A 24,193-nucleotide genomic window follows, 5' to 3' on the forward strand; every position below is an offset into this window, starting at 1 on the left:
CAACATGTCAAAACTTGGAGATGAATGTCCTGATATTTATAAGACACATAATTGTGATCTGACGCTGGCTGTGATAACCACTGCTGTCATATGTCCTTTTGTTCTTTTCCCTTTTACAATAAAAAGATGTAACAAAATAAAAGAATTGTATGGCTGCGGTGCCAGACATGAGAGACAGGTTTACAGGTCAGAGATAGGTAGAACTTGGAAGAGTCGGTAGCAATGAATGAAAAAAATGGCTGCAGTTATTACAGTTGTGCTAACTAAGGCAATGTTTTTTGTTCTAAATCCGCTAAGTCTAAGCTTTGAACTTTAGGCACTCCAATGATTTCACCTCAGCAATAATGTTATGTTCTTCTTGCATGTTGCATACATTGTGTAGAGTGAAACCCCAGGTTGCACACACTCTGACAACTGATATTACTGAATTTGAGATAAGAATTCTCACAGTAATACTGATCACGAGAGAGTCCAAAAGGTAGCGCCATTCATGCCTTGGAATTAAGAGTGCTCCTCCATCTACAGAGCCGTACCCTAAGAAAATGAGAGAATTCACTTTGCGCATGCTCATACTCCTAGTAAGGCAGCATTCAAATATGCACAGAGAACCGGAGGAGAAAATCTAGACATTGATCACCCATACATTGCCAACAGCCTATTGCGACTGTGGGGTGCCCTTAAAGGCCCCCTCACATGGGTGCAGTCACATCCGATGGCTCGCCACAGAGGCACTGAGTTTGTGAGTACTTTTTAGCCTGTGCAAACAGTACATAGGTATAGGCACCCACAGCTCTGTCTCTGAGGGAGCTTGAGGGCCTCCAGATGGTGAGGATCAGTCAAGGTCAGCACCCTCCCTTATGGGAACCCTAAGTTGCTCCGAAAACATAAGGACTTGGGTAAACATGGTGCTCAGGTGGCTGGTGACGCCCTGTACAACCATCATTTTTGGCACCCCCACACCCCATGACCTCCTCCTCAGTTTCTCTCACTACCACCGGGCAAATGTGCCCTTCATCTCTCCAATCATGTTATTGCTAAACGCAGCTCCCCCCCCTTGAGGTTAGTGCCCCCTTCGCAGGTCAGCACCCAGTGCGGCTGCACCAGTCGCATTACCCTAAAGCCAGCTCTGCGCTCTACTCTATGATCATCTCCCATATTCCCACTTTCAAAGAAGGCGATGCATTGGGAGGGACACTCTTCTCTCTATGGTGTTATTGACGACCACCATACCAGAGTAGGCAATACATTACAGTATTCGAATTAGTGGCCATACCACCTCTTGTCTGAACCAAGGACATTGTGTGTAGGTTTTAAATGGGAATTATAGTCTCCAGTGCGCTGTGGTGTAACAAATGGCATTACATGGGCAGCTCAGAAGGAAGAAAACCTACCCTAAGATCGACAAGTATACGGAACCCCTGACCATCCTGCTTCTTTCCTAAAAGCCTTCATTTCACAGCTGGTACTATGTCACTCTGAAAGTGTCTATCAGAAAGTACAGAATTCGAATGTAGCCCTTGCTTTAGAAGTACGAATGTGGTGCTCACCTTTCACGTGTCGGTGGGTGATGTAATTAAGACTCCATTGTTTCTAGGATTTTTTTGTTACCTAATCACTTTGCGGAATTTGTCCTGGTCGGGCTGAAAGTATGAACGTGACTTTCCTCTTTAACATTCCTGATTCAGTAGCCCACATGTTTCATTGTTTCCTTGCAGGTGATAAATATTCATGAGCTTTCGTGTGGGGTGTGTGCCGTTAATTACATATTGGGCAACGTGGCAGCGGTGCTATAAAACCTCTTTCGAGGCACACACATTTACCAGCACTGAAAGAGCCCGGCACCTTCTCTGCCAACAATCCTCAAACTCTCAGGAAGGTAAGTGCTTGGTTGTACCCTCTTGGTCTTCGGAGGGAAGGGTTGCTGCCATGTTGGGATTTGAAGCTGCTGTAAGATGGCGACTGTTTTTAGTTTTCAACAAACTACATTTGGAATGTGTACTATTGTGTTGAAAATCTGATGAGACGATAATTGCGTGCTTAATTATTATTTCCAAAAAGAAGAATTTTCCTGAGAGTGTGAGTTAAACGACCTTCATCTTATTGATCTGTAATATTTACAGATGCACGTGCTATTTAGAAGTGTTTTGGGTATATTCATGTGAATCTGTATTCCAAGGTTTTGTAAACCCGGTGAAGGCAGTTCATATCAATCTCTCGGGTAGGATTAGTTCAGAGTTAGAAGTAGTGTGTCTAGAAAAGTGACCAGTGAACTATATACTCAGTGTCCGTAAAGACATGCAGAGGAATCTAAGAAAATCGGCAGGTTCTCAGTCTAACCCAGTGTCTCAAACCTAAAGCAGAAGTCTATAGACAGTTATTTCCCACGGTTTAAGGTGGTTTGTATCTAATTGAGTCAGTCATTTCATTTCATTTTGTTACTTTATTTCGGTCAGAGACCATAAAAGTAACAATTCATCAGTGCCAGTACAAATACATCATGGCATAAAAGGATAAAACCAATTCAGGATGTGTTACATTCTCAGTAACAGCATTAGATTGAAAAAAACAATAAACCCAAACAGTACAATGTTATACTTTGATATATATAGAGTAAAAACAATTAATTTAAAATGGATGAATTTCGTACTCCAAAATAGCACAAGTTAGGTAATACAATAAAACCGTGCCATACATCAAAGTACGTTTGTGTCTGACCAGTCAGAGGCCTAGGTGGGTTGAAGTAGGGACAGAGAAGGATTCTGCTCCGAATGTGTCAAATTCTCTCGAGATACTTGCCTTAAGAGAAACTTTAACAGAGGGCGTATCTACTCTACAGATTCTCCGGGCTATCTTATACTGGCGGGCTCCTAGATAGCGACGAAGGGGAGCTAGCAGCTTTTCCACAGTTTGTAGTAAGAAAGAACAAACTAAGGATGAGATGACAGACATAAACATGGGTAGATGGAAAGAAAGAGGAAAGAGCAGGTGGTCAAAGGAAGGTTGCAAGAATGGAAGTAAATGTCGAAAGATATAATGAAGAAGAAGTGAAAAGTAGGATGGAAGGGTGAACGACTGAATGGATCGACCTTTGAGGATGGAAGGGTGAAACACTGAATCAGTGCAAGTACAAAAACATCATACCATAAAAGGATAAAAACAATTCAGGATGTGTTACATACTCAGTAATAGCACTAGATTGAAAAAAACATAAACCCAAACAGTACAATGTTATACTTTGATATCTATAGAGTAAAAACTATTTATTTAAGATGGTTGAATTACTACTCAAAAATAGCACCAGTTAAGTAAAACAATAAAACCGTACTATACATTAAAGTACATTTGTGTCTGACCAGTCAGAGGCCTAGGTACTGCCTACCAAGGGTTCGCCAGGTTGGTTGAAGTAGTGACAGAGAGGATTCTGCTCTGGTTGGGCCAAATTTTCTTGAGATAATTGCCTACAGAGAAACTTTAACAGAGGACGCATCTACTCTACAGATCCTCCAGGCTATCTTATACTGGCGGGCTACTTGATAGCATAATAGGGGAGCTAACCAGCTTTTCCACTGTTTGTAGTAAGAAAGAACAAAATAAGGATGAGATGACAGACATAAACATGGGTAGATGGAAAGGAAGAGGAAAGAGCTGGTGGAAGGAGGAAGGTTTCAAGAATGGAAGTAAATGTCGAAAGATATAATGAAGAAGAAGTGAAAAGTAGGGAGGAAGGGTGAACGACTGGATGGATGGAAGCATGAAAGATTGGGTAGATGGAAGGGCACAAGGATAGATGGAAGAATGAAACGATCAAAATATGAAAGGATGAATGGGGGAAGGATGAAGACTGGGCAGATGGGGGAGATTGTAAGGATCGATAGGAAAAGAAGGAAGGATGGATGGAAGGATGAATGGATGGGTGATTGGATTAATATATACATGGGGAAAGCATGAATTTATGAATTGGTGGAAAGAGGATGAGAAGGTAAACAAAATTCTCCTAAGGGCAGGTTTGCTCACTTGGCATGCTGGGTGTGATCAGAGTTATGGTTAAAGAGGAGGTAGTTTCATGTTCTAGTTCCTCGCTGGAACCTACCTCCACATATTTTGGTAGTTGATATTTTTTGCTACAACATTCTTGAACAAGAAAGGTACAGCAAGCTAATGAGTGAAAGAAAGAGGCAGAATGCAGCATAAAACAGGGAAAGAGCACTGACAACAAAGAAAAAGAGTTCAAGGGAGCCAGGAGCGGGATGGCAAGGGAGACCAATAGAAAGAAAGAGTGGAGCTGAGCTAAACAAAATATGTCAAACAAAGCTGTGGATTTGGGATTATCCATCGAATTAATCTTAACTTTTCTGCAGGTCGGCCAACAAGAAAAACGGTCAATCATTGTCTCATAAGGACATCCTTGGTGTGCCGTGGGACTGAATCCGAAGAAAGCCGACAGACAACAGAGTCATGGCCCAAGACAGAGTGCATCAGGACTGCCAGGTAAATGGACAGATGTAAAAAAACGTAGAAACCTCAAAAAGTATCAATATGGAATCAATAAGGGCTTCTAGTATACTTGAAAGAGAAGATTAGAAGTGTGGTTCTCTTTCAGATCCACAACATTCTTTCTTGGCTGTGCAAGGGCAGATGCGATGCTCACAAATGCCAACATTAAACCCAAAGAGGACCTATGGTACAGAATGAGCACACACACATATCTCAATGGCAAATTCATCTCGCTCTTTACTGTTCTTTTTAATTATCATTTGTATAGCGCACCATTATTGAGGCTTCGTAGCGCATTTCAGTAGTGACTCTTCATGGTTAAAGGCAGCAGGAAGGCACGCATATCACAGCTCCCTGCTAGCACAAAGCAGACCCAAAGCTTAAATGCCAAGCTTGATCTCAGTTCTAATGCAGTCACTGTCTTATGTTTGCACAGGACACATCAGTCAAGAGTTGCTGTTGCTGTGCCACTCAGTGTTTCAGTGAGTATTTGGTTAATTTACTGCATTTCAATTAACTAAGGTTATCTTTCTTGGTGTTGGACATTTCTTGGTGTTTGATGGTCGAGTTCCTCTGGAAATCCTTCTATTTGGAAAAATAAGTTTCTGACAAATGTACATTAATTCGTTCCACCTTTACGCCTATTCACTGCTGAGCTTCTCCATGAATGGATCACTGATGGAGTCTCCAGCCTCATCTCCATTCATGCCATGACATACCATGCGGCACAAACATCTTCACAGCAGACCGGCCATTGCAGTCTCCAGGTCCCTGTGGTTTTGGGGACATGGAGCAGTATTACCCAGAGTGCCTCAGGGGTGCAAAGGGCATGTGTGCCAGTTGGTGCACCCCGGGACACTTTGGTATTACAGAAGGGGCATCAGATGCTTCTGCGGCCCATTCAGTATTACAGAGAGCTCTGGCGCACATTGAACACCAGCCCTATCATCAGAGGGTGTTTCCTCATGTGCACGGAGGCGTGAATCCATGCAAATGAGGGAATCACTTTGCCTCCGCGCCCTATTTTGGACGTAGACTAGAGGCAAACATGACTATAGGAGGCACCTGCTAAAGGCAGCCTTCTAGAGGGGAGGAAGGGGGTCCCATGGTCCTCACAGACATCCCCTTGTAGTCACTCACTGCTCCCACCTGCAAGGGGATCTCGCACCACTCTTGAAAGGGCAAGCGGGTGCCACCTGCACAGCGAAACACGGAGCGGCTTTGAAGCAGCTGTGCTTTATTTCTCTTGAATGCGCTGCCCTCAGGTTAGCACTGGTTCACGGCTGCCCTTGGGCAGAGCATTCATGGAAATACTGTGCAATATCCCTGTTTGGGCATGGCGCCTGTACTTAAAGGTGCATCATTGCACAAAGAGGGAGAGCCACCGTATTTGTTATACAGCCCCAGATGTACTATGGGCTGAATTGCAAGGCAGTTGGTGTTTGTACACACCGAACGCCTTCTTACCATACCTTCCTTTTCCACTGTAATAGATATATTACTCTTGAGCACAAAATCAACATTAGGTAGCATTTGCAGAATCCTGTCCTATTGACATCAATGGGGCAGGTTTCTGTCTGCGAATGGTGCAGAATGGTAGGGATGGGGGACTGCAAGAGACAGCGGACCTCAACTTGTCCCGGCCTTTGCATTCTTAACCAACATATTTTATCATTCTACTTCCTGCTCTTTAATAGAACAGGCGCTGCAATCAAAACATAGAATAGGCACTTGGCAAATGCCTTGCTGGGTGCCTGCAGCAGTGCCTTGGAACTCTGGCGGCTCCGCATTCCCAAAATCCCACATTAGCAAAGTGGAAGATGTCCCTCAGACACTACTTCCATGAGAATGGATACCACTGCTTTGGGTGTTAGTATTCAATCAATGATTTACAACAGTTATTTGTTGAGGCCGGGGCTTGGAAAAAAGGGTGTTTTCGCTGGTTAGCTAGATTTTATGATACAAAACGTTTTGAAATTAATACATAATGGGGTTGGGAGCCACAGAAGAGCCCTGAAGATAGGGATGATGTGGTCACACTGAGGCAGGTGGTTGTATGGAGCATTGGCTTCTTGGGGTGATGGTGGAGTCCATTATGGGCCAGATTTACAAACATTGGGAATAGTGATTTCCTAATTGCGATTTCTTTCAAATTGCAATTATGAAATTACTATTCCTAAGGTGTGAAGTTTGTTGAGTTTCAATTAGCGACACCTAATGGGCCGTAAATTGTCCTACCTCATAAATATTAATGAGATTATTATTATTATTATTATTATTATTATTATTAAATTACACTTGTATAGCGCTATCTACCCGGAGGCCTCGTAGCGCTCATGACTGACACTTTATTAGCGCGGGAGCAGGGCAGATCAGTGTGCTTTTGCATACAAGTGTGTTTTAAGGGTTTTCCTAAAAGCAAGATGGTTAGTGGTTTCCCGAAGAGATAGGGGGAGGGCGTTCCAAAGCCTGGCCGCGGTATGTGAAAAGGAGCGACCACCCCATCGAGCCTTCTTGACTCTGACGGAGGTGGCCAGCTGAAGGGAGCCAGAACGGAGGGAACGCACAGGAACGTAAGGGGTGACCAAGGTCTGCAGAATTGCGGGACCAGTATGATGGAAGGCCTTGTGTAAAATACACAAAGATTTGAACTGCAGTTTGCGACCCATTAGGAATGATAGCCATCACAGGGATGGTTTCCTGCTAGGGTCGGCAGACCACCTTGTCTGGGATTGCTTTTGATTAAAGCAACACTTTTTTCTTTGAAATACAGCCGTTTAACTTTATGAAAAATGGGATGTTTCAAAAGAAAAAAATGAAACGCTTAAAATTCATTTAGAGTAGGCAGTCCGGGACCACTGCCTGCTCTCAAAAAAATATTTGTGTTACGTTCTCAAAGGGAAAGTGGTCCCATAGTATCCATTCCCATTTAGAATGGGTTACTACCAACTTTGAATTGGTGGTACAATATTTATGTTTTGTGAACAAAATTTGGTCCCAAAACATTATTACATATCACTGCGAATCGCTGTTTGGAAGGGAAGCCCTATACACCCCCCTTCCAAATACCGATTCGCAAACCAATCTTGCAATTCAGTAACAACTTTGAAGAGAAATCTGGGGTTTCCATATATATAATCTAAAAACGAAAGGCACATATTGAGTTGGATACCTAGACTTCCCTTGAGAGGGCAGAAAGGTAATGAAACCTAGAGTGAAACGCGTGGAAGAAAAAAGATTTTACATGAGTTCTTAACTTAAGAAGTAGAGTAACAGTATGGTATGAACTTTTTTTACAATTGTAAATTATAATTCACTGCTGAAAATAGAAAAGAGCAACAAATATGAAGAATAAAAATGCTTTTGAAATGAACTAAAAAGAAAAATCACTTGCTGTGCGACTTGAAACATGTTTCGTCGAGAATTACAAGAAGTAAAGGGCTGAGAATTATAAAACAGGAAGAGATGAGAATTATAGAAATAAGTGGCGCCCGGATGGCCTTTAAATCAGCTCTGTTATTGATGCTAACCTGTTGTGGGCGGGAAGGTGAGGTGCTTAGAGACTGAAAGTTTATTTTGAAAGTTGTTTTTTTCTTTATTTAACTTTTCTAAATAGCTTCTACTTTTAGTATCACAGATGAGTAGAAGTAGGCATTTCAGAGATTGATATGTTTTCTTCTTTTTCAGAATGGCTTCTTGGTCTAATGTCACTTGTTTGGATAGCACTGAGCATCGCTGAGATTGTCATTGGTAAGATCAAATGATCTCATTGCCTCCTTGTACTCTTTCGTCTCCCCTCCACCCTGACATATGCATCCCTTTTTCTATCCTCTTTTCATCCCTTTTTCCAGTTCACCTCATGAGATTAGGAGATACCACCCCTCGAAAGAATATTTTATGCTGAATGGATACATACTTATAACCTGTTGGCTAGTAATGCCTTATTTGGTGTACGACATGTGATTTGGGCTCTGCCTCATTAACTAGGAAATGGTTGATCTTTGTCCATCTCTTTTAAGAAAGATTTTATTAGAACTCGAGACAAACTGTTGTGACACTTTGGTTTGTGGTAGATCATTAAGTCCATGCTACACCCCACCAAGGGGTTATCTCTAGCGACTGGCCCAACCCAAACTCTCCACCAACTAGGGCATTCTTAATTTCTCCCTACAAAGGAGATATCTCTGGACTGTTGGCCATTTGCTATGTTTTGAAACTCAATAAATACATGTAAAGTAGTCTCTGTTGGCAACAGGCCCAAACAACATCTCTGGACAGTTCTTTTTTAAATACCTCTTTTAGCCAAAACCCCAATGAGACTTGCCCTTCAGCATTTTTTTTCTTTCGGAAGAACAGAACTGCAAGCACCAAAATGCACTGAGACAAATGTATAAGGACTTAAATGTTTCCCCATTGCCTAAAGAGAGCTGTCATAGTGAATTAATTGAGTGTCTCTTAAAAATAGTTCTCACCTCCGCGACTGTAATCCAAAGGCAAGGGGTTGAGGGAACCTCTGCCAATATTCAGGATGTAACTCACCTCAGCTCTTGAAAGTATTGCAGGTAACTCATCGGAAGGGAATCATGTTGGTTTCTGTATTTAGATTCAACCAACCTAGGCATAAACTCTACAATTTTCATAGGATAGGATTTTATTGACATTCTTGCTATGACTCTGCTGATAAGTATGAGCTCTTTCGTGTCACATTTTTGTGAGAGCTCTGAGGTGTGACTGCAGGTGTTATATAATGCCTCACAACTTATAATTGAGGCAGTAATGTGAGTCATGGATTGTCATGTGATCCCAAAATGATCCGATGAGTTATAAGAAAAACCTTTAAAAACAATCAAAATAATAGATTGGAAGAGTTAGCTAGAACATGAAACTGAGCGGTTGGAAGAGAGAGTGAGAATGTGAGTGAGAGGAGAGAGTGAGAGACAGGGAGAGAAAGAAAGAGAAAGAGAGGGTCCAATAGAAATGATTGATTGGAAGAGGGCTAAAATGAGAGCAAAAGAAAAATGCAAAGGTGAGGATGAGGATTGGAGGAAGGGAGGAGAAAAGAATGAGAAAAAGAAGGTGACAAGGCACAGGTGGTCTAAAAGGAAAACCAGAGTCAAGTCAGAAGGTGTCTTAAATCATATGTTTTAAGCCAAACTGTTTTAGGCCCCCATTTCAAGTTCATTTCTAAGTTCTGATCCTGTGTAAACTAAGGGATGGGGATCCTGTGTATGTTTTAAACATAGTCATATTTTGTGCATTTATTGTCATTTATTGTTATTTTCCTTTTGTATTGTGATTGTATTCCGCCTGTCCCCCTGCTTCTCGGTCTCCTCCCTCCCCGCTTCCCGCCACCGCCGCTAACCACGCCCCCTTTGTTTCTGTACCCTCCCCGCTCCCGCCTCCCAGCTGCTCCGCCCTCCCTCGCACTTGGCCATATATGGCGACCGTGCGACGCAGGTGAGTGTGACCTAGTCTAGGACACCCCCGCGCCGCATGGCCACCAGCTGCTGCGTGTGCCTCCCGCCTGCCTGCCTCGCTGCCCCTGCTGCCGCGCGTGACCACGCCCCCTGCCAACGAGCAGCGCGGTCTCCGGCGTGTTAGCGCTGTGCTCGCCTGCTCCACAGGCTCCTGTTCCCCGTTTTCCTGCTGAGTGCCCCCCTGCCTTTAAAGTCATATTTTGTGCATTTATTGTTATTTTCCTTTTGTATTGTGATTGTATTCCGCCTGTCCCCCTGCTTCTCGGTCTCCTCCCTCCCTGCTTCCCGCCACCGCCGCTAACCACGCCCCCTTTGTTTCTGTACCCTCCCCGCTCCCGCCTCCCAGCTGCTCCGCCCTCCCTCGCACTTCGCCATATATGGCGACCGTGCGAACGCGCAGCGGTCACGCGCAGCGGGCGCGCCGATTGTGCGCCGAAGGCGCGCCAAAGGTAAGCCCGTCTGCGCCCGTCCGCCACCGGACCGCACCCAGCGCCAGGACCCCTGTCCCCCACCGACGGAAGACGACCCGACTCTCCTACAACGCCACCGAACTCATCGCACTCAACACCGGCCGAATCCCGGGATGCTACCGAGGCGCACCCACGGACCCTTCTGCTGCCACGCCTGCAAGTTCACCTGCATCCGGACCTGCCTCGCACCAGCACCCGCCAAGCCGAACACCAGCAGCAACCACCTCAAGTGCATCCTGCTCAACACCCGCTCCGTCCACAGGCACGCCATCGAACTCTGGAACCTCCTCGACACCACATCTCCTGACGTCGCCTTCCTCACGGAAACCTGGATGAACGACTCCTCAGCGCCCGACATCGCCATCGCCATCCCAGAGGGCTACAAGATCACCCGGAGGGACCGCTCCGCCAACCAGATGGGAGGAGGCATCGCCATCATCCACAGGGACACCATCCACATCACGACCAACACCGATGACACCCTGAAAACCGCCGAACACCTACACTTCCAGATCCGCACCGACCCGAAGAGCACCCTCAGAGGCACCCTGATCTACGGACCCCCGGGACCATGCACACAATTCAGCGAGGACATCGCCAACTTCGTCAGCCCGCATGCCCTCCTCTCCACTGACTACATCCTCCTGGGGGACCTCAACTTCCACCTGGAGAACAACAACAACCGCAACACCACCACCCTGCTCGACAACCTCGCCAACCTCGGACTCAAGCAGCTGGTATCCACCCCCACCCACCTGGCCGGACACACTCTCGACGCCGTCTTCTCATCCAGCAAAGACATCGCCTTCAGCCACGCCACTGGACTCCACTGGACGGACCACAGCTGCATCCACTTCACCTTCAGAAGAACGACGATCCACCACCACCAGCAACCGGTTGCCCGAAGAAGCTGGAACAAGTTCACAGCTGACCAGCTCGCCGCCTCCCTGAGCCAGCACCCCCCTGCCAGATCAGCGAACCCCAGCCAGGCCGCCGACAACCTCACGAAGTGGATCAACAACTGCGCGGACGAACTCGCCCCACTGAGGACCCCGCCCAGCAGACCCGGCAGCAAGAAGGCCCCATGGTTCACCGACGAACTCAAGAGCTCCAAGACGAACTGCCGAGCTCTCGAGAAAGCCTGGAGAAGGGATCCAACACCGCACAACATGACCGCCCTCAAGCGTGCCACCCGGAAGCACCACCAACTGATCCGCGCCACTTAGAAAACCGCATTCAAGGACCGGCTGGACAACAACGCACACAACTGCAAGGAACTCTTCAACATCGTCAAAGAGCTCTCCAACCCCAACGCCGGAAACAATGACATCACCCCATCGCAAGACCTCTGCAACTCCCTCGCTTCCTACTTCCACAACAAGATCGCGGATATACACAACAGCTTCAGCACTCAACCGACGCACGTCACAACCGAACCACCGCCCCCCACCACCACCCTCCACGCCTGGACTCCGACCAGCACCGAAGACACCATCCGCTAGATGAACTCCATCCATTCCGGATCTCCGACCGACCCCTGCCCTCACCACGTCTTCAACAGACCGACGCGATCATCGCACCCCACCTGCGGGACATAATCAACATCTCCTTCGACACCGCCACCTTCCCGGAGAGCTGGAAGCACGCCGAACTCAGCGCTCTACTCAAGAAACCTACAGCGGACCCCACCGAACTCAAGAATTACCGCCCCATCTCACTCCTCCCGTTCCCAGCCAAAGTCATCGAGAAGACCGTCAACAAGCAGCTGGCCGCCTTCCTCGAGACGAATGGATCCCTCGACCCCTCACAGTCGGGCTTCCGAGCCAACCACAGCACCGAGACCGCCCTCATCGCTGCCACCGATGACATCCGAGCCCTGATGGACAACGGAGAAACAGCGGCCCTCATCCTCCTAGACCTCTCCGCGGCATTCGACACTGTCTGCCACCGCACCCTAGTGCAGCGCCTCAGCAACGTTGGAATCCAGGAGAAGGCACTGGATTGGATCATCTCCTTCCTCAACGGAAGAACACAGAGAGTCCGTCTACCACCGTACAAGTCAGAGGCCACCAAAGTAATCTGCGGCGTCCCTCAAGGATCCTCGCTGAGCCCCACCCTCTTCAACGTCTACATGAGCCCCCTCGCGGCCATCGCACGCCAACACAACCTGAACATCATCTCCTACGCTGACGACACCCAGCTGATCCTCTCCCTGACCAACGACCCCGCCGCCGCCAGAGCCTACTTCACGAAGGGATGAAAGACGTAGCCGAGTGGATGACGACCAGCCGCCTGAAACTGAACTCAGACAAGACGGAGGTCCTCATCCTGGGCTCCTCACCCTCCGCTTGGGACGACTCATGGTGGCCCCCCGCCCTGGGCAGCGCACCCAAACCGACAGACCACGCACGCAACCTGGGCTTCATCCTGGACTCCTCCCTCACCATGACCAGACAAGTCAACGCCGTCTCCTCGTCATGCTTCAACATCCTACGCATGCTACGGAAGATCTTCCAGTGGATCCCCACCGAGACCAGGAAGACGGTCACCCAGGCCCTCGTCACCAGCCGACTGGACTATGGCAACGCCCTCTACGCCGGAACCACCGCCAAGCTCCAGAAGAGACTCCAGCGGATCCAGAACGCCTCAGCCAGACTCATCCTCGGCATCCCACGACACAGCCACATCTCCGGACATCTGAGAGACCTGCACTGGCTCCCCGTCAACAAAAGAATCACCTTCCGCCTCCTCACCCACGCACACAAAGCCCTACACGATCAAGGCCCCAGCTACCTCAACAACCGCATCAACTTCTACGCTCCCAAACGACATCTCCGATCAGCCAGCCACGCCCTCGCCGCCGTCCCCCGCATCCGAAGAATGACAACGGGAGGAAGATCCTTCTCCTACCTGGCCACCAAGACCTGGAACTCCCTCCCGACCGACCTGCGCCTGACCCAAGACCACCTGTCCTTCAGGAAGAAGCTCAAGACCTGGCTATTCAGTAGCAGCACTCCCCCCCCCTAGCGCCTTGAGACCCTCCGGGTAAGTAGTGCGCTATATAAATGCCTATGATTGATTGATTGATTGACCCTCACAGTTTTCCCTAATGGAATAAATGAAGGAAAATGTCTTTAGAAATACCAAATTATGTGGAATTGTGTGTGCATACAAAACAGTGCTGAATGATAATGCTTGAATTACTATCATGCACTGGTAATCACTCAAGCTGAATCCCAATCCTTCGTTATTTTGCACACAATGCCGACTCAGTTCATACCCAGCTATATGCAAATCAACCTTGGCCCTGCTCCAATAGGAACAGTCCAGCCCGAAATGCCGAGCCAGGTCTCCTCTGAACTGAAACACAAGCAAACCAGAATTTGTTTTGCTACTATAATATTTTGCGATGTTACGTCTCCGTTGCAAGATGAAAACTATGAAGAGGAGGCATTTACCATAACTATCCGTGGATAATGGTATTACCAAGTGTGGTAAATGCCTTAACTGACCTAACTTGCAAGGATATCCATAGTCTTTCATCAACAAACCACACAACTGCAAATCCCAGCATGGTTTTCTCTAGGAATGTGCTTATTGTCTAGGAGGACTGCGGCCATACTGTCATTATATACATTTTACTAGAACATTGCAATGTTGGGAGCTCCATTGAAAACGATGGAGTGCTCTGGGCTTATGATGGCTGGTATAGGCCTAAAGCACCAACATTCCAATGTTTCTTTGTTCACAGCTCTGGCTGTGAACAAAGGCTTCAGGAAGCCTGAGGGGATTCCAATCCCCTCACGCTCCCAAAAGACTTTGTTTTTTTTGTTAGAACATTCTGCCCTCTAGTGGCAGAATGTTCTAATAGCCTTATAGCCCTTCGTAGCTGGGCTATACCGGCTATTAAAGTCCCTCTCCCTTGTTAAAGGCCTTTGCCTTCGGCTCGGGCCTTTAAAGCTGGGGATGGCCTTTAATAGAGGGTATAGCCCTCTACGGCGGGCTATAAGGCTATAATAAGACTTGTTCCTTCTATCAGGTGAGTCTGGAGTATCTGGCAATTTGTTATTTCCTGGTAAAAGATCAAACTAAATAAAAGCCACCCTACTGAAGATTTCTTTGGCAATTTTTAATTGTTCTGTAATGCAACACCTTATGTAGGTATTTCACTGATCTGTTGTTTTCATACTCACAGGTTCTGTTTATCTGCAACAATGCCCAGCGCAACGCTTCATCTCTATCTACCTCATCGTCAATGGCGTCACTGTCATCGTCATGTCCCTCCTCTCTATTGTGGCTGGACTGAGGCCAAATAAGCTCGTCTATGCCATCCTTGCGCTGTTGAGCCTCTTTTGGTTTGCTTGGCTTATCGCAGGTAACACCTTTACTTATGTTGTACAGTTCTAGGGAAGGTTATCATTAAACGATTGGAAGCTATCAATCACAAGATTACTAATGAAATTAGCAGTCCATTTGCATGATAATTTATAAACACAAAGTGCCATCGTTAAGATGGTGGATGATGAAATGGCTTTAACATGAGAGTGCACCGCACAACAAGTCATTTACAAGATAGTGCATGATCATGAAGAGGTGGGTATATTGATTATCATAATGAATATACTTACAGATAAAGTGACCTGATAGGCTCCTGTTTGTGAATGGCTAGTTGTGCTATTTATTACCATCACAACATAAAATACCCACCAGGATTAAAATGTTTGGGCAAGGTAAGAAAAGTGATACATTCTATATCTGAGTAAAAAACTCAGATTCATTGTGTACTTTTTATTTAAGAGCACTTAAAGTGGTTGCTAAAATTGAGCTGGATGTAATTTTTTGAAGCATTGTTTAAAATATGATATATGTGTCCCAAGTCAAATTTCCCGTGGTATATTGTTCCATAAATTGATTCCAAATACCTGTATTTTTCTGCTTCCAGATCTCTTGTTATTTGCATTTTATTGACGTTATTTACATAGGGTTTATGTTGACCCAGAGGTTATCGCAGTGCTTTACATGGGCAGACATTTTGTACAGACAGCTGCAGCTTTAAAAAAAGGTCTGGTTAACTTATAAATTGGGTGTGGGCAGGTAAAATCCATAGAAGAAAAATCTTTGAGATCTGCATGGATTGATAGGAGGTGCTGTGGATTGACCAGGAGGGGACTTTGGGTAGTGAGAGAAGTAAATGGAGAAGGTGAAGAGTTTCAGTTCTTTTGTGGGCAGTAGAGTTTGGCACCAGTCTGTTTCTCGAATCTTGACACCCTCATTCAGTTATTATTCAATGGTCTATAAAGGGAGACAGGTACATATTTATTTACGCCTTGACTGGAATGAAGGAACCCAGCATCAATCACAACTCGAAAATAAGCACAAAACGTGTAGTTCCTCCGCAGGCCCTGGCGGTGAGCGAGTCAGAGTTTGCGCAAGGGGCTGAATTCCGAGTTGTATGGAGTTTACAGCACTCACTAATTACCAGGGGCAATATAGTCCACACCGTTCATAAAATTTTGACAAGCCAAATTTAACAGTTGAAAAGTACATTATTTATCATGAGATGCAGATTGTGGCGTGTTAAGCCAACATGATCTACTGGGCTAGAGTGAGTTTGTTTTCCCAAAACAATTGGACCAGGTCTCTCCCATACTGGCTGAAGCTTTCAGGCAGCTTTTCCAGCACAGAGATGAAAATTCTATTCAAAGTTGTAAACTGGAGTTTACCATCAGTTGTAAGCCAAGCTCTGCGATAAAGGGAAAAACGATCTATCCTACTCAAAAAGTATTTCAAACAGGGCCTTACCTTCCTCACCACTGATAAAAAGCCATTTTAACATACAAAATAACCTTAAAGTTTCTGACTTTTATCAGTAGGGTCAGAGATTGCCCCATTGAGTGAAAACACCTGAAGAAGGACTTAGGAGAGATTTTCTTTAATCTGTGACACATCTCACTTAGTATTGCTAAGGTGCAACCAGTTTTACTGTAGCCACCCCATGACTGCTTCCTGGGATTTCCTGATTGCGAATAATTTCTTTGCCAAAAAGGTTACGCTATCTAAATGCATCCTGATGCTTTCTGTTATTTCCATGGTAAATATTTAAAGTGAAATGTTGCACGTATATTTTGTGATATTTAATGTTTATGGGCCAGATGTAGGTAAAATCCAATTTGCAAATCCTTAATAGCGAATTTTACTGATTCACTATTAAGGACTCTTAAAATTGAATATAGGTAGGAATCGCTAAAATATATGGGAATCCTTAATATCCCTTAATAACGAATCACAAATTGAGATTCGCTAATAAGGAATACCTACTCATTCATTCCTATGGGCTTGGAGGAACATAGGAATGAATGGGAAGATATTCTCCATTTGCGATTCGCTATTAGTAAATCGAGATAGCAGGTGCTATTTCAAGGGTGCCAGGGTGTCAAAAGGACACCCTGTTGCACCCCTGAAATGTGCATGTGTGCACATGTGGCGCACATACATGCCCTAAGGGCATGAATGTGTGCCACAGGGCACTTTAAAAAAAGTAAAAAAGTGCTTTTTTAAAAAGAAATCGCTAATTTCTACTAATTACTACCAACTTGAAGTAGGTGGTAATTAGAGATTCCTTAAGGCTAAAGTGCACTTTCTTTTGTACTACTTACATTGCATTTAAGGAATCGCAATTTTCCGATTCCTTAAATGCAAGAGCTCGCTATTTGGCCACCTACATCTGACCCATAGTCCTCAATTCCCCCCCTCATGCGTTAGAGGTCTTTGGTGAAATAGTTTCATGTAAATCGAATATACTGTATCTTCAAGCTTATATCATATAACTGTTTAACTGAAAGATTCATAGTTTAATCATTGGTATCAATGTACCTTCTGGATAGTACATCTTATGCCAGGAAAAGAGATTTATACACATAAGTAGAGTTTTAAGTGACACACGGTGGCTATTGCACTCATGGGTTTTGTGGAAATGTGGGTTAGTCAAAATGCAGGATTATTTTAAAGATGGGTCGGCAAGGATCTGAGATCAGTGTTGGGGATATGATAAATGTCTGTTTTTTCACCCAACAGGGAGCATCTGGACTTTCCCGCTGTACCCCAACTACACAAACTGCAACAGAACCGTTTACCTATTTACGTTCTCCATCTTGATCATCCAGTGGATCGTCCTGGCGCTGTCCCTCCCAGCGATCATTGTCAAACTTTTCTCCTCTTTCCTCGCTTGTTCTTCTTGTTCCTCTTGCTGTCTTTGTTCTCAGTGCTCCGCTTGTGTTTCCTGTGTTACTAAATGATGAACCTAAGGCCCCAAAATCCTTACATTTTATTAGAAAACTTACATTTCCATGGACTATTTGCACAACATTGGCTCAAGAAAGAAATTGTTTATTTTGTAAATTCACAATTGCTAAATGATGATTTTTGTTGCACTGACAATTACGGACCACCTTTCCTTCTGACTGACACATCACCTAGACACCAGGATGATGGCCCAACCCTATTATTATTAGGCACATTGTGTAACAATAAGCACCACATGATGACCAACGGTTTAGTGAATCCTGATTTTGCACAAAAGCAGGATACATGTAGGGGTCAAAGGTAAAACGTGGCTCTGCGAGAGTGTCACTGACAAGTGTGTATAGCTCGAACAGAAAACATGGCATGAACTCAGCCGCGGCCCGTGCAGGTAAGAGTGCAGGGCCCGGGTGGGGGAGGAGGGGTAGTTCGACAGATGAAGACAAGGGAAAATTAATTATTTATTTCATTTTCCCTCGTGGTCACCTGTCGAATCCCACCCAACCCGGCCCCACAGCCCCACCATACATACCTGCACGGGCTGCGGCTGCATGAACTGTTTTTCCACTTCTTAATTTACCTGTGTTTGAACATCCTAGAGACACAGAACTAATAGATTTACTGGGTTTGCTGTTGTTCCATTTAGAGGGTATGTATTCCAGCAATTCGTACTGCATTCTTCCTATTAAAGGAGGATTAATACTGATTTATATAAGTTTGCTCCCTGTCACAAAAAAGTAACAGGTGTTGCGATTCAAGATATTTTACTGACTACAAAGTCAGTAAACTCTTCACCAAGATTTGTACAGGAAATAATTTTTTCTAGAGTAGTTTTGTTAATTGCCGGCACGGCACATAACAATGAGCATAGGTTGGTGCACCAGAGAACTACCATGGTAAATAATAAAAGATTACCAGCTACGGCTCACAACAAAGGTTTTTTTCAGATCATTATGATGATCCTAGACAGCCAACATTTCAGGAAATTGAATAAAAGGGTGCCACACTGTTGAAATAGTGTAAAATGGAAGTGTTTGTTGGAAAGAGAAGAAGGCTGAGGTTTACTAGGGCTTTATGCCTGTGCAAGCATCCACAAAGTGGCGCCTGCGATTTACTATTCAGAGCAAAAAGTATGTTCCAATGGGAAGGTGAATGTTACAGATCACACAAACTGTGGCTTGAAGGTGGCATTACTAGGCTGGATCAATGCAAGCATGCACAGGTTCTAATGCCAAGCAGGCGCTATGAAGCTCAAGACCAGGCTTTGTCTAGTAGAAGAAGGCTCAAGCAAGGTAACATTAGTTTTTTTTCTTCAAAAAATCATTCCATTCCATATGGAATGCAGTGCACAACACATATCCCATGCACTGGAGCCTTCCGAGTTTGTTTACACAAGGAATCAGTTCTGGAATGGTATGTCTCCAGTATTAACCCTAAGCTAGACAGTGAACACTCACTGATGTACCATGAAGTGACTCTGTGCGTCATGCAAGGCAGCCAGACCTTTGAGATTCATCAGACAGAGCAACAACAGTTTAACCCCTTCACTGCGGCGGCTATTCCGCCGCAGTGCTAAGGGGGCGGGACGGAAGAGCGGCGGGCACATGCTGGTGATGGCTAGAAAAAATGGTTAGGGGTTCTGCCCACTTCACCCTCCCGTACCTGAGCAGGAGACATCCAAGGATGAAAAGGTAGAAACAAATGGTACTGAAGGGATCAATCCACTTTTAATTTTCAAACAAGAAACAATTAATTATCTTGTGATTTACTAATTATACATAAGATGAGTATATATTAACACATATATGAGCGGACAGCCAGGGAGGCACAACAAATAACAATCTATATACAACACATCACATGTACATTATATACAAATATACAAAACATTTACAATATCAAAAACACTTCTCTGTACCCTCAAGACAAAAAATATATAGAAATATATATACACACCAATTTACATATGTACCTCCTCTTAAATTGGGGTGGAGTATACAGCAAAATGATAGTCCCAAAAACAAAGCACCAGGGGGTTAACACATCAACCCAGCCTACATTTGTGTTGGTGCGCATAGGAAAAAATCAAATCTTCCTTGAATTTTAACAGGGGACTCCGTTCAAAGCAAAAGGTGTCGACGCAGTCGCGGTCGCGTTTCAGCCAGATGATATAGGCTTCATCAGGACATGGGTACTCTAATCTTCACAGCCCTGGCAAAACCTGGGGCAGGAGTCGCCGGCCAACCACACAACCACCCAAGAGGGTGGGTTAGGAACCACCGTCTCAACTCTAGTCTCGAGAACTCTTATATCTTCACTGTGTCCGCCCAAATAGAGACAAAGTATATCAGAAGTGGTTCAAATCTCACGGTCTTCCTTCAGTTTCCAAAAGGGGGTCAGCGGCACGTTATTACAGTGCTTGCTGCGGCGTCTCTCCAGTCAACCCACCAGGAACCGCTTCATCACCAGCGTCGGTAGCGCTGTGCTTATGACGGAGCGGTTCCGTCATGGCCCCGCCCGCTCAATAGAACGCTCAGCGCAGGCACGGAATTAGCGCCGCGCATGAGCGACGGGCAGGCCATGACGGAACCGCTCCGTCATCAGCAAAGCACCACCGCAGCAGATGACGGAGCGGTTCCGTCATCAGCAAGTAAGGGGTTAAGGCCAATGCTTGGTCGATTCGAAAATAATGTGGGTGCTATGCTGCGCTGGGTGAAAAATGTGTACATCTGGGCCTGAATGTGTATTTCAAATAGGAAAGGTATAAAAATAGACCTAATTAGAAATTAATGTGTTCTTGTGTACTGTAACTGGTGCTCCTGTAAAGCGCTTTGATACCTGATTCCTTCGGGTCAAGTTTGCGCTATATAAAACTCTAAAAAAAAATGTTTTTAAAAAGTGATATCCTTTAAATAATTCACACGTAGATCTGAATTGGATGAACAAATACAATTAAAAGATTGCGTTTTACAGACACTGTCGCATTTTTGTTCTTAAATGTTCTTTTGTGTTCTTGGACGTTTTACTTCCTGAGCAGAACGCTTGTTAATGTATCATATAGGCCATTGTATTTTTTCAAGTAGATCATTTCTACAAACCATTAAAGCATAGTTTTGTAGGTAAACAGACCATATAAATGTATTCTCTCCTTTATAACATCACGATTTCATACATAACCCAACTGGCCTTCAAGTGGCGGAATTACCCAAAATGTGATCAGCTTCTTAAGAACCATTGTTAATCATATGTAAATAAGGTAGAGGCATTATTTATTACATTTACATTTGGAGTTGGAAGAATAGTTGATCGTGCAGAGTTGCATCATGCTCGACTTGTAGGCTTGGTGCTGGTCTGGATAATTGTTACAGTTTGTCTATTGGTCTCAAGTGAGCCTGAGTGTAGCTGGTTTTGCCTTTGAACCTTCTTCAGTGATTTGACCAGTGCAACAATAAAGAAAGACATGGTTGCAACGGCAAGGAAATATACTATGTTTGTGTGTGCACTTGTTTGAATGAGCATAGGTGATGCAGGGATGTTCGTTACAGGTTAAACAGAGCAGGGAAAACCCCAGGAGCTGTTGCAGGAGACCGGATGTGATGTCGGCTGCATTAGGGGATTCCACCACTCACTCCCGCCAGTACAAAAGGAAAAGAAATGTTGCCACAGTTCTGCAGACAGCAGCAATAGAGTTAGGCCAGGACTCCCGTGACCTTTGATTTTAATAATACTGCAGGACACAATCCATACCTGGTACTGATGGATCTGCCAGACCTTATATGATCACAAATTAATACGCAGAATGACATCGACAACTGTATGGTGTCAGAGATTAGTCGGACCACTTGTATGCTTATGTGAGGTCTGCAAAAGTTTACTCAGCAAAATAGGAAAAGCGGAACATTGCTGTACAAATAGGCAGCGTGGCCCTTTATTAACAGTGAACATCTAGTGCTAAACCCCCCAACTCCCAACATTCAGGACATTTTACAGGATTTCCACGTACAATCAGGAGCATAGCTTAGTCAGTGAGATTCTGAGGGGTATGAATCGTCAAGTCTCTCCGACCTGATTGAGGAACTCCAATATCAGAAGGCAGAGCCCTAGGAGCCAGACTCCCAGGAACTTCTTCCTCCCGAATAATTTAGAGAGGAGTTGGGTCTGGTGTAACCTTGTCTGAGCCACCATATAATGGTCAATCGGATTGTATTTCTTCTGCGGTGTACGAGGAGTTCAAGAAGACTAGACCACTGGGCCCAGGAAAAGGACCGGCGACGTTGATGATGATAAGCATGTTAAGCATGAACTAACAAACAAGACTGATTCCCTGGGAAATGATTCTGATTTTGGCCAAAAATTGTCAATGTGCAATCTCCTTTCCCTAATGCAAACAACCTTTCAGGGAATGTTAAAGGCAGTGGTTTTGAACAGTACTCGAAATGTTAAGCTTATCCAACTACTCAAAGTATTAGTAAATCACTAAAGTATGGTTCTAAGGAGGCGATTTTAGAAGGAGATTTAAATGGTGTTATCACTGATCCTAGTTCTCCTTCTCTCCTATTGAGCCGGTCCCTTTATCGGCTCGCACCATAAATTATGAGATATATGTTTCTAGATGTACCTTCCTTATTTAAAAAAAGAGTAGCATATATGGGCAACAAAGGGTCTTATCTAAGTGTCGCCTCACTATGTTGATGAGACCTGGGGTGCGAAGGAGAGCTCAGGAAGGGAGGGTAGGTAGAAAGCATAGGAGCTGTTTAAGGCCACATGGAATGGAGTTCATGAGCCTGGCTCCTAGATCCTCCCAAGCTGCCAGCTTCAAGGGCTACAACTAAGATGTGTAAACAACTAACCGCTAAGGGGAAGCTGGGCAAGAAAGGCACAGAGAGGTCAGGGAAACTTCCAGAGAAAGAAAGTGGGAACATTTGAGAAATCAAGGAAAGTTCAAGGGTGGCAAAAAAAGGTTTATGGGGACAAACGTAGGAAAATACACACAAAATACGCAAAGTATTAACATTTGAAGGGGCGATCTTTGACTAACCCTTATGTTGGAGTAGTGAGGCTGACAAAAGAAAATCCTGTGTTGATACAAACAATTCCTCCCTATTTCAAGCAGGAGGTGCTTGTCGGCAATTTACACCATCATTGTTATTCCCAAAGATGCATTCTAAAAGGAAAATGCAGCATTCAGTTTGTCATCCCCTAAATAGATTCATGCTGCTAAGTGCTTTTGCCAATATTAAAAGATTTAGGAAGATTTCTTCAAAAGGATTTGGCTCTGGTTGGTTTAAGGAAGGTTCCAGGGTAAGAACTAACCAGTATACTGTTTGTTTCAGTGGAGACACAGAACATAGTGGAGTCCTCAGGCTCAGTTTGTGTGACAAATTGCATTAGTCTCTGTGATGGAAGTGAGGCAATATGTGCACCCACTGGGAAATCAGTGGAGGGCTCTTACACTGAACTTCCCACATTTCTAAATGAACATGGAGGGCTAAAATGTAACCAGGTTTTTCTTGCCCCCCCCCCACCCTTCCCGGTGCAGGCCAGAGAATAGGTGCTAGAAGGAGTTGGTAGGAGCGAGACAGTTTGCAAGAAAGAAAAGTTACAATAAAGTTCCATAATAATATCTCAATGTCAGCCATCAAAGTTGGTACCATCGTCCTCACCACTCTCTAGGAGAGAAAGAGGACAGTGTGGCCAGGGCAGTATCCCTCATAGAACAGAGATGCACCCCCTCAAAAACGTCAAGGATCACTTACTTTCTTCTTGGAGCAGTGGGGTGGCTGATGAAATTGACTGGTAGAGGTCAAGGCATCCGCTGCCGGGTCATGTCCTGATTTGGAACATTCATGGGTTTAAATTGTTTATAGAAATGGGAAAGCACAGAGAAGTCTTAACGAATTACCCTATGTTGTTCCTCGTGGAGACCTGGTTGTTGGAGTGCCAAGCAGTGGAGGGTGTGTGTTTACTTGGGTCAAAAAGAGGGACTGCTCATATTGGTATCTGTCTACTGTGGGAAGAAGGTAATGAAACTCTAAACTACTTGCGTATGGGCCCGCGCATGTTTAATTTATTTGTTCACCAATGACGAGGGGTTAAAACAAATGATTTGTCTGGATGCGTATGTTCCTACTATTCATCCCTTGCCAGTGTGTGAATTTTTGAGTATGGTTAATGCTGTGGGAAAATTGAGATGCTTTGTTGGTGGTAGGGGGAGATTTTAATGAAAGATCAACTTTCAAAGAGCTTGATGTGGGTATGATTAGCATTACACATTCCTGAAAGCACTTTTCCTGAAATTCCTAGAGAAGGAGACGCAGAGGTTCTGTCTCGCTTAGTCCGATTGAACATGATAATTGTTAATGGTCAGTGTAATGATGATACTCCTGCTATGAGAACTTTCAAACATGGTACTGGTAATCTGGTCATTGAATATGTGCTGGTTCCAGTGCACCA

At 44.9% G+C, this 24,193-nt stretch overlaps 1 protein-coding gene across 2 annotated transcripts; it reads left to right on the plus strand.

Moving 5' to 3' along the window:
* The first annotated feature begins 1,827 nt into the window (after window positions 1-1,827).
* LOC147692011 (transmembrane protein 272-like) lies at window positions 1,828-19,473 on the plus strand. 2 transcript variants are annotated; one of them, XM_086936716.1, is made up of 6 exons: window positions 1,828-1,876; window positions 4,359-4,488; window positions 4,931-4,976; window positions 8,182-8,244; window positions 14,637-14,816; window positions 17,516-19,473. In XM_086936716.1, the coding sequence occupies exons 2-6, from the start codon at window positions 4,456-4,458 to the stop codon at window positions 17,734-17,736; spliced, it is 543 nt and encodes a 180-aa protein (XP_086792842.1). In that variant the 5' UTR covers window positions 1,828-1,876; window positions 4,359-4,455; the 3' UTR covers window positions 17,737-19,473. The 2 variants fall into 2 exon arrangements, with proteins under 2 accessions (XP_086792842.1, XP_086792843.1); XM_086936717.1 differs by lacking the exons at window positions 1,828-1,876; window positions 4,931-4,976 and having other exon boundaries at window positions 4,362-4,488.
* Window positions 19,474-24,193: the final 4,720 nt, after the last annotated feature.

The sequence above is a fragment of the Lissotriton vulgaris genome, chromosome 9, assembly GCF_964263255.1.
Source record: "Lissotriton vulgaris chromosome 9, aLisVul1.2, whole genome shotgun sequence".
In the NCBI taxonomy this organism is placed as follows: Eukaryota; Metazoa; Chordata; class Amphibia; order Caudata; family Salamandridae; genus Lissotriton; species Lissotriton vulgaris.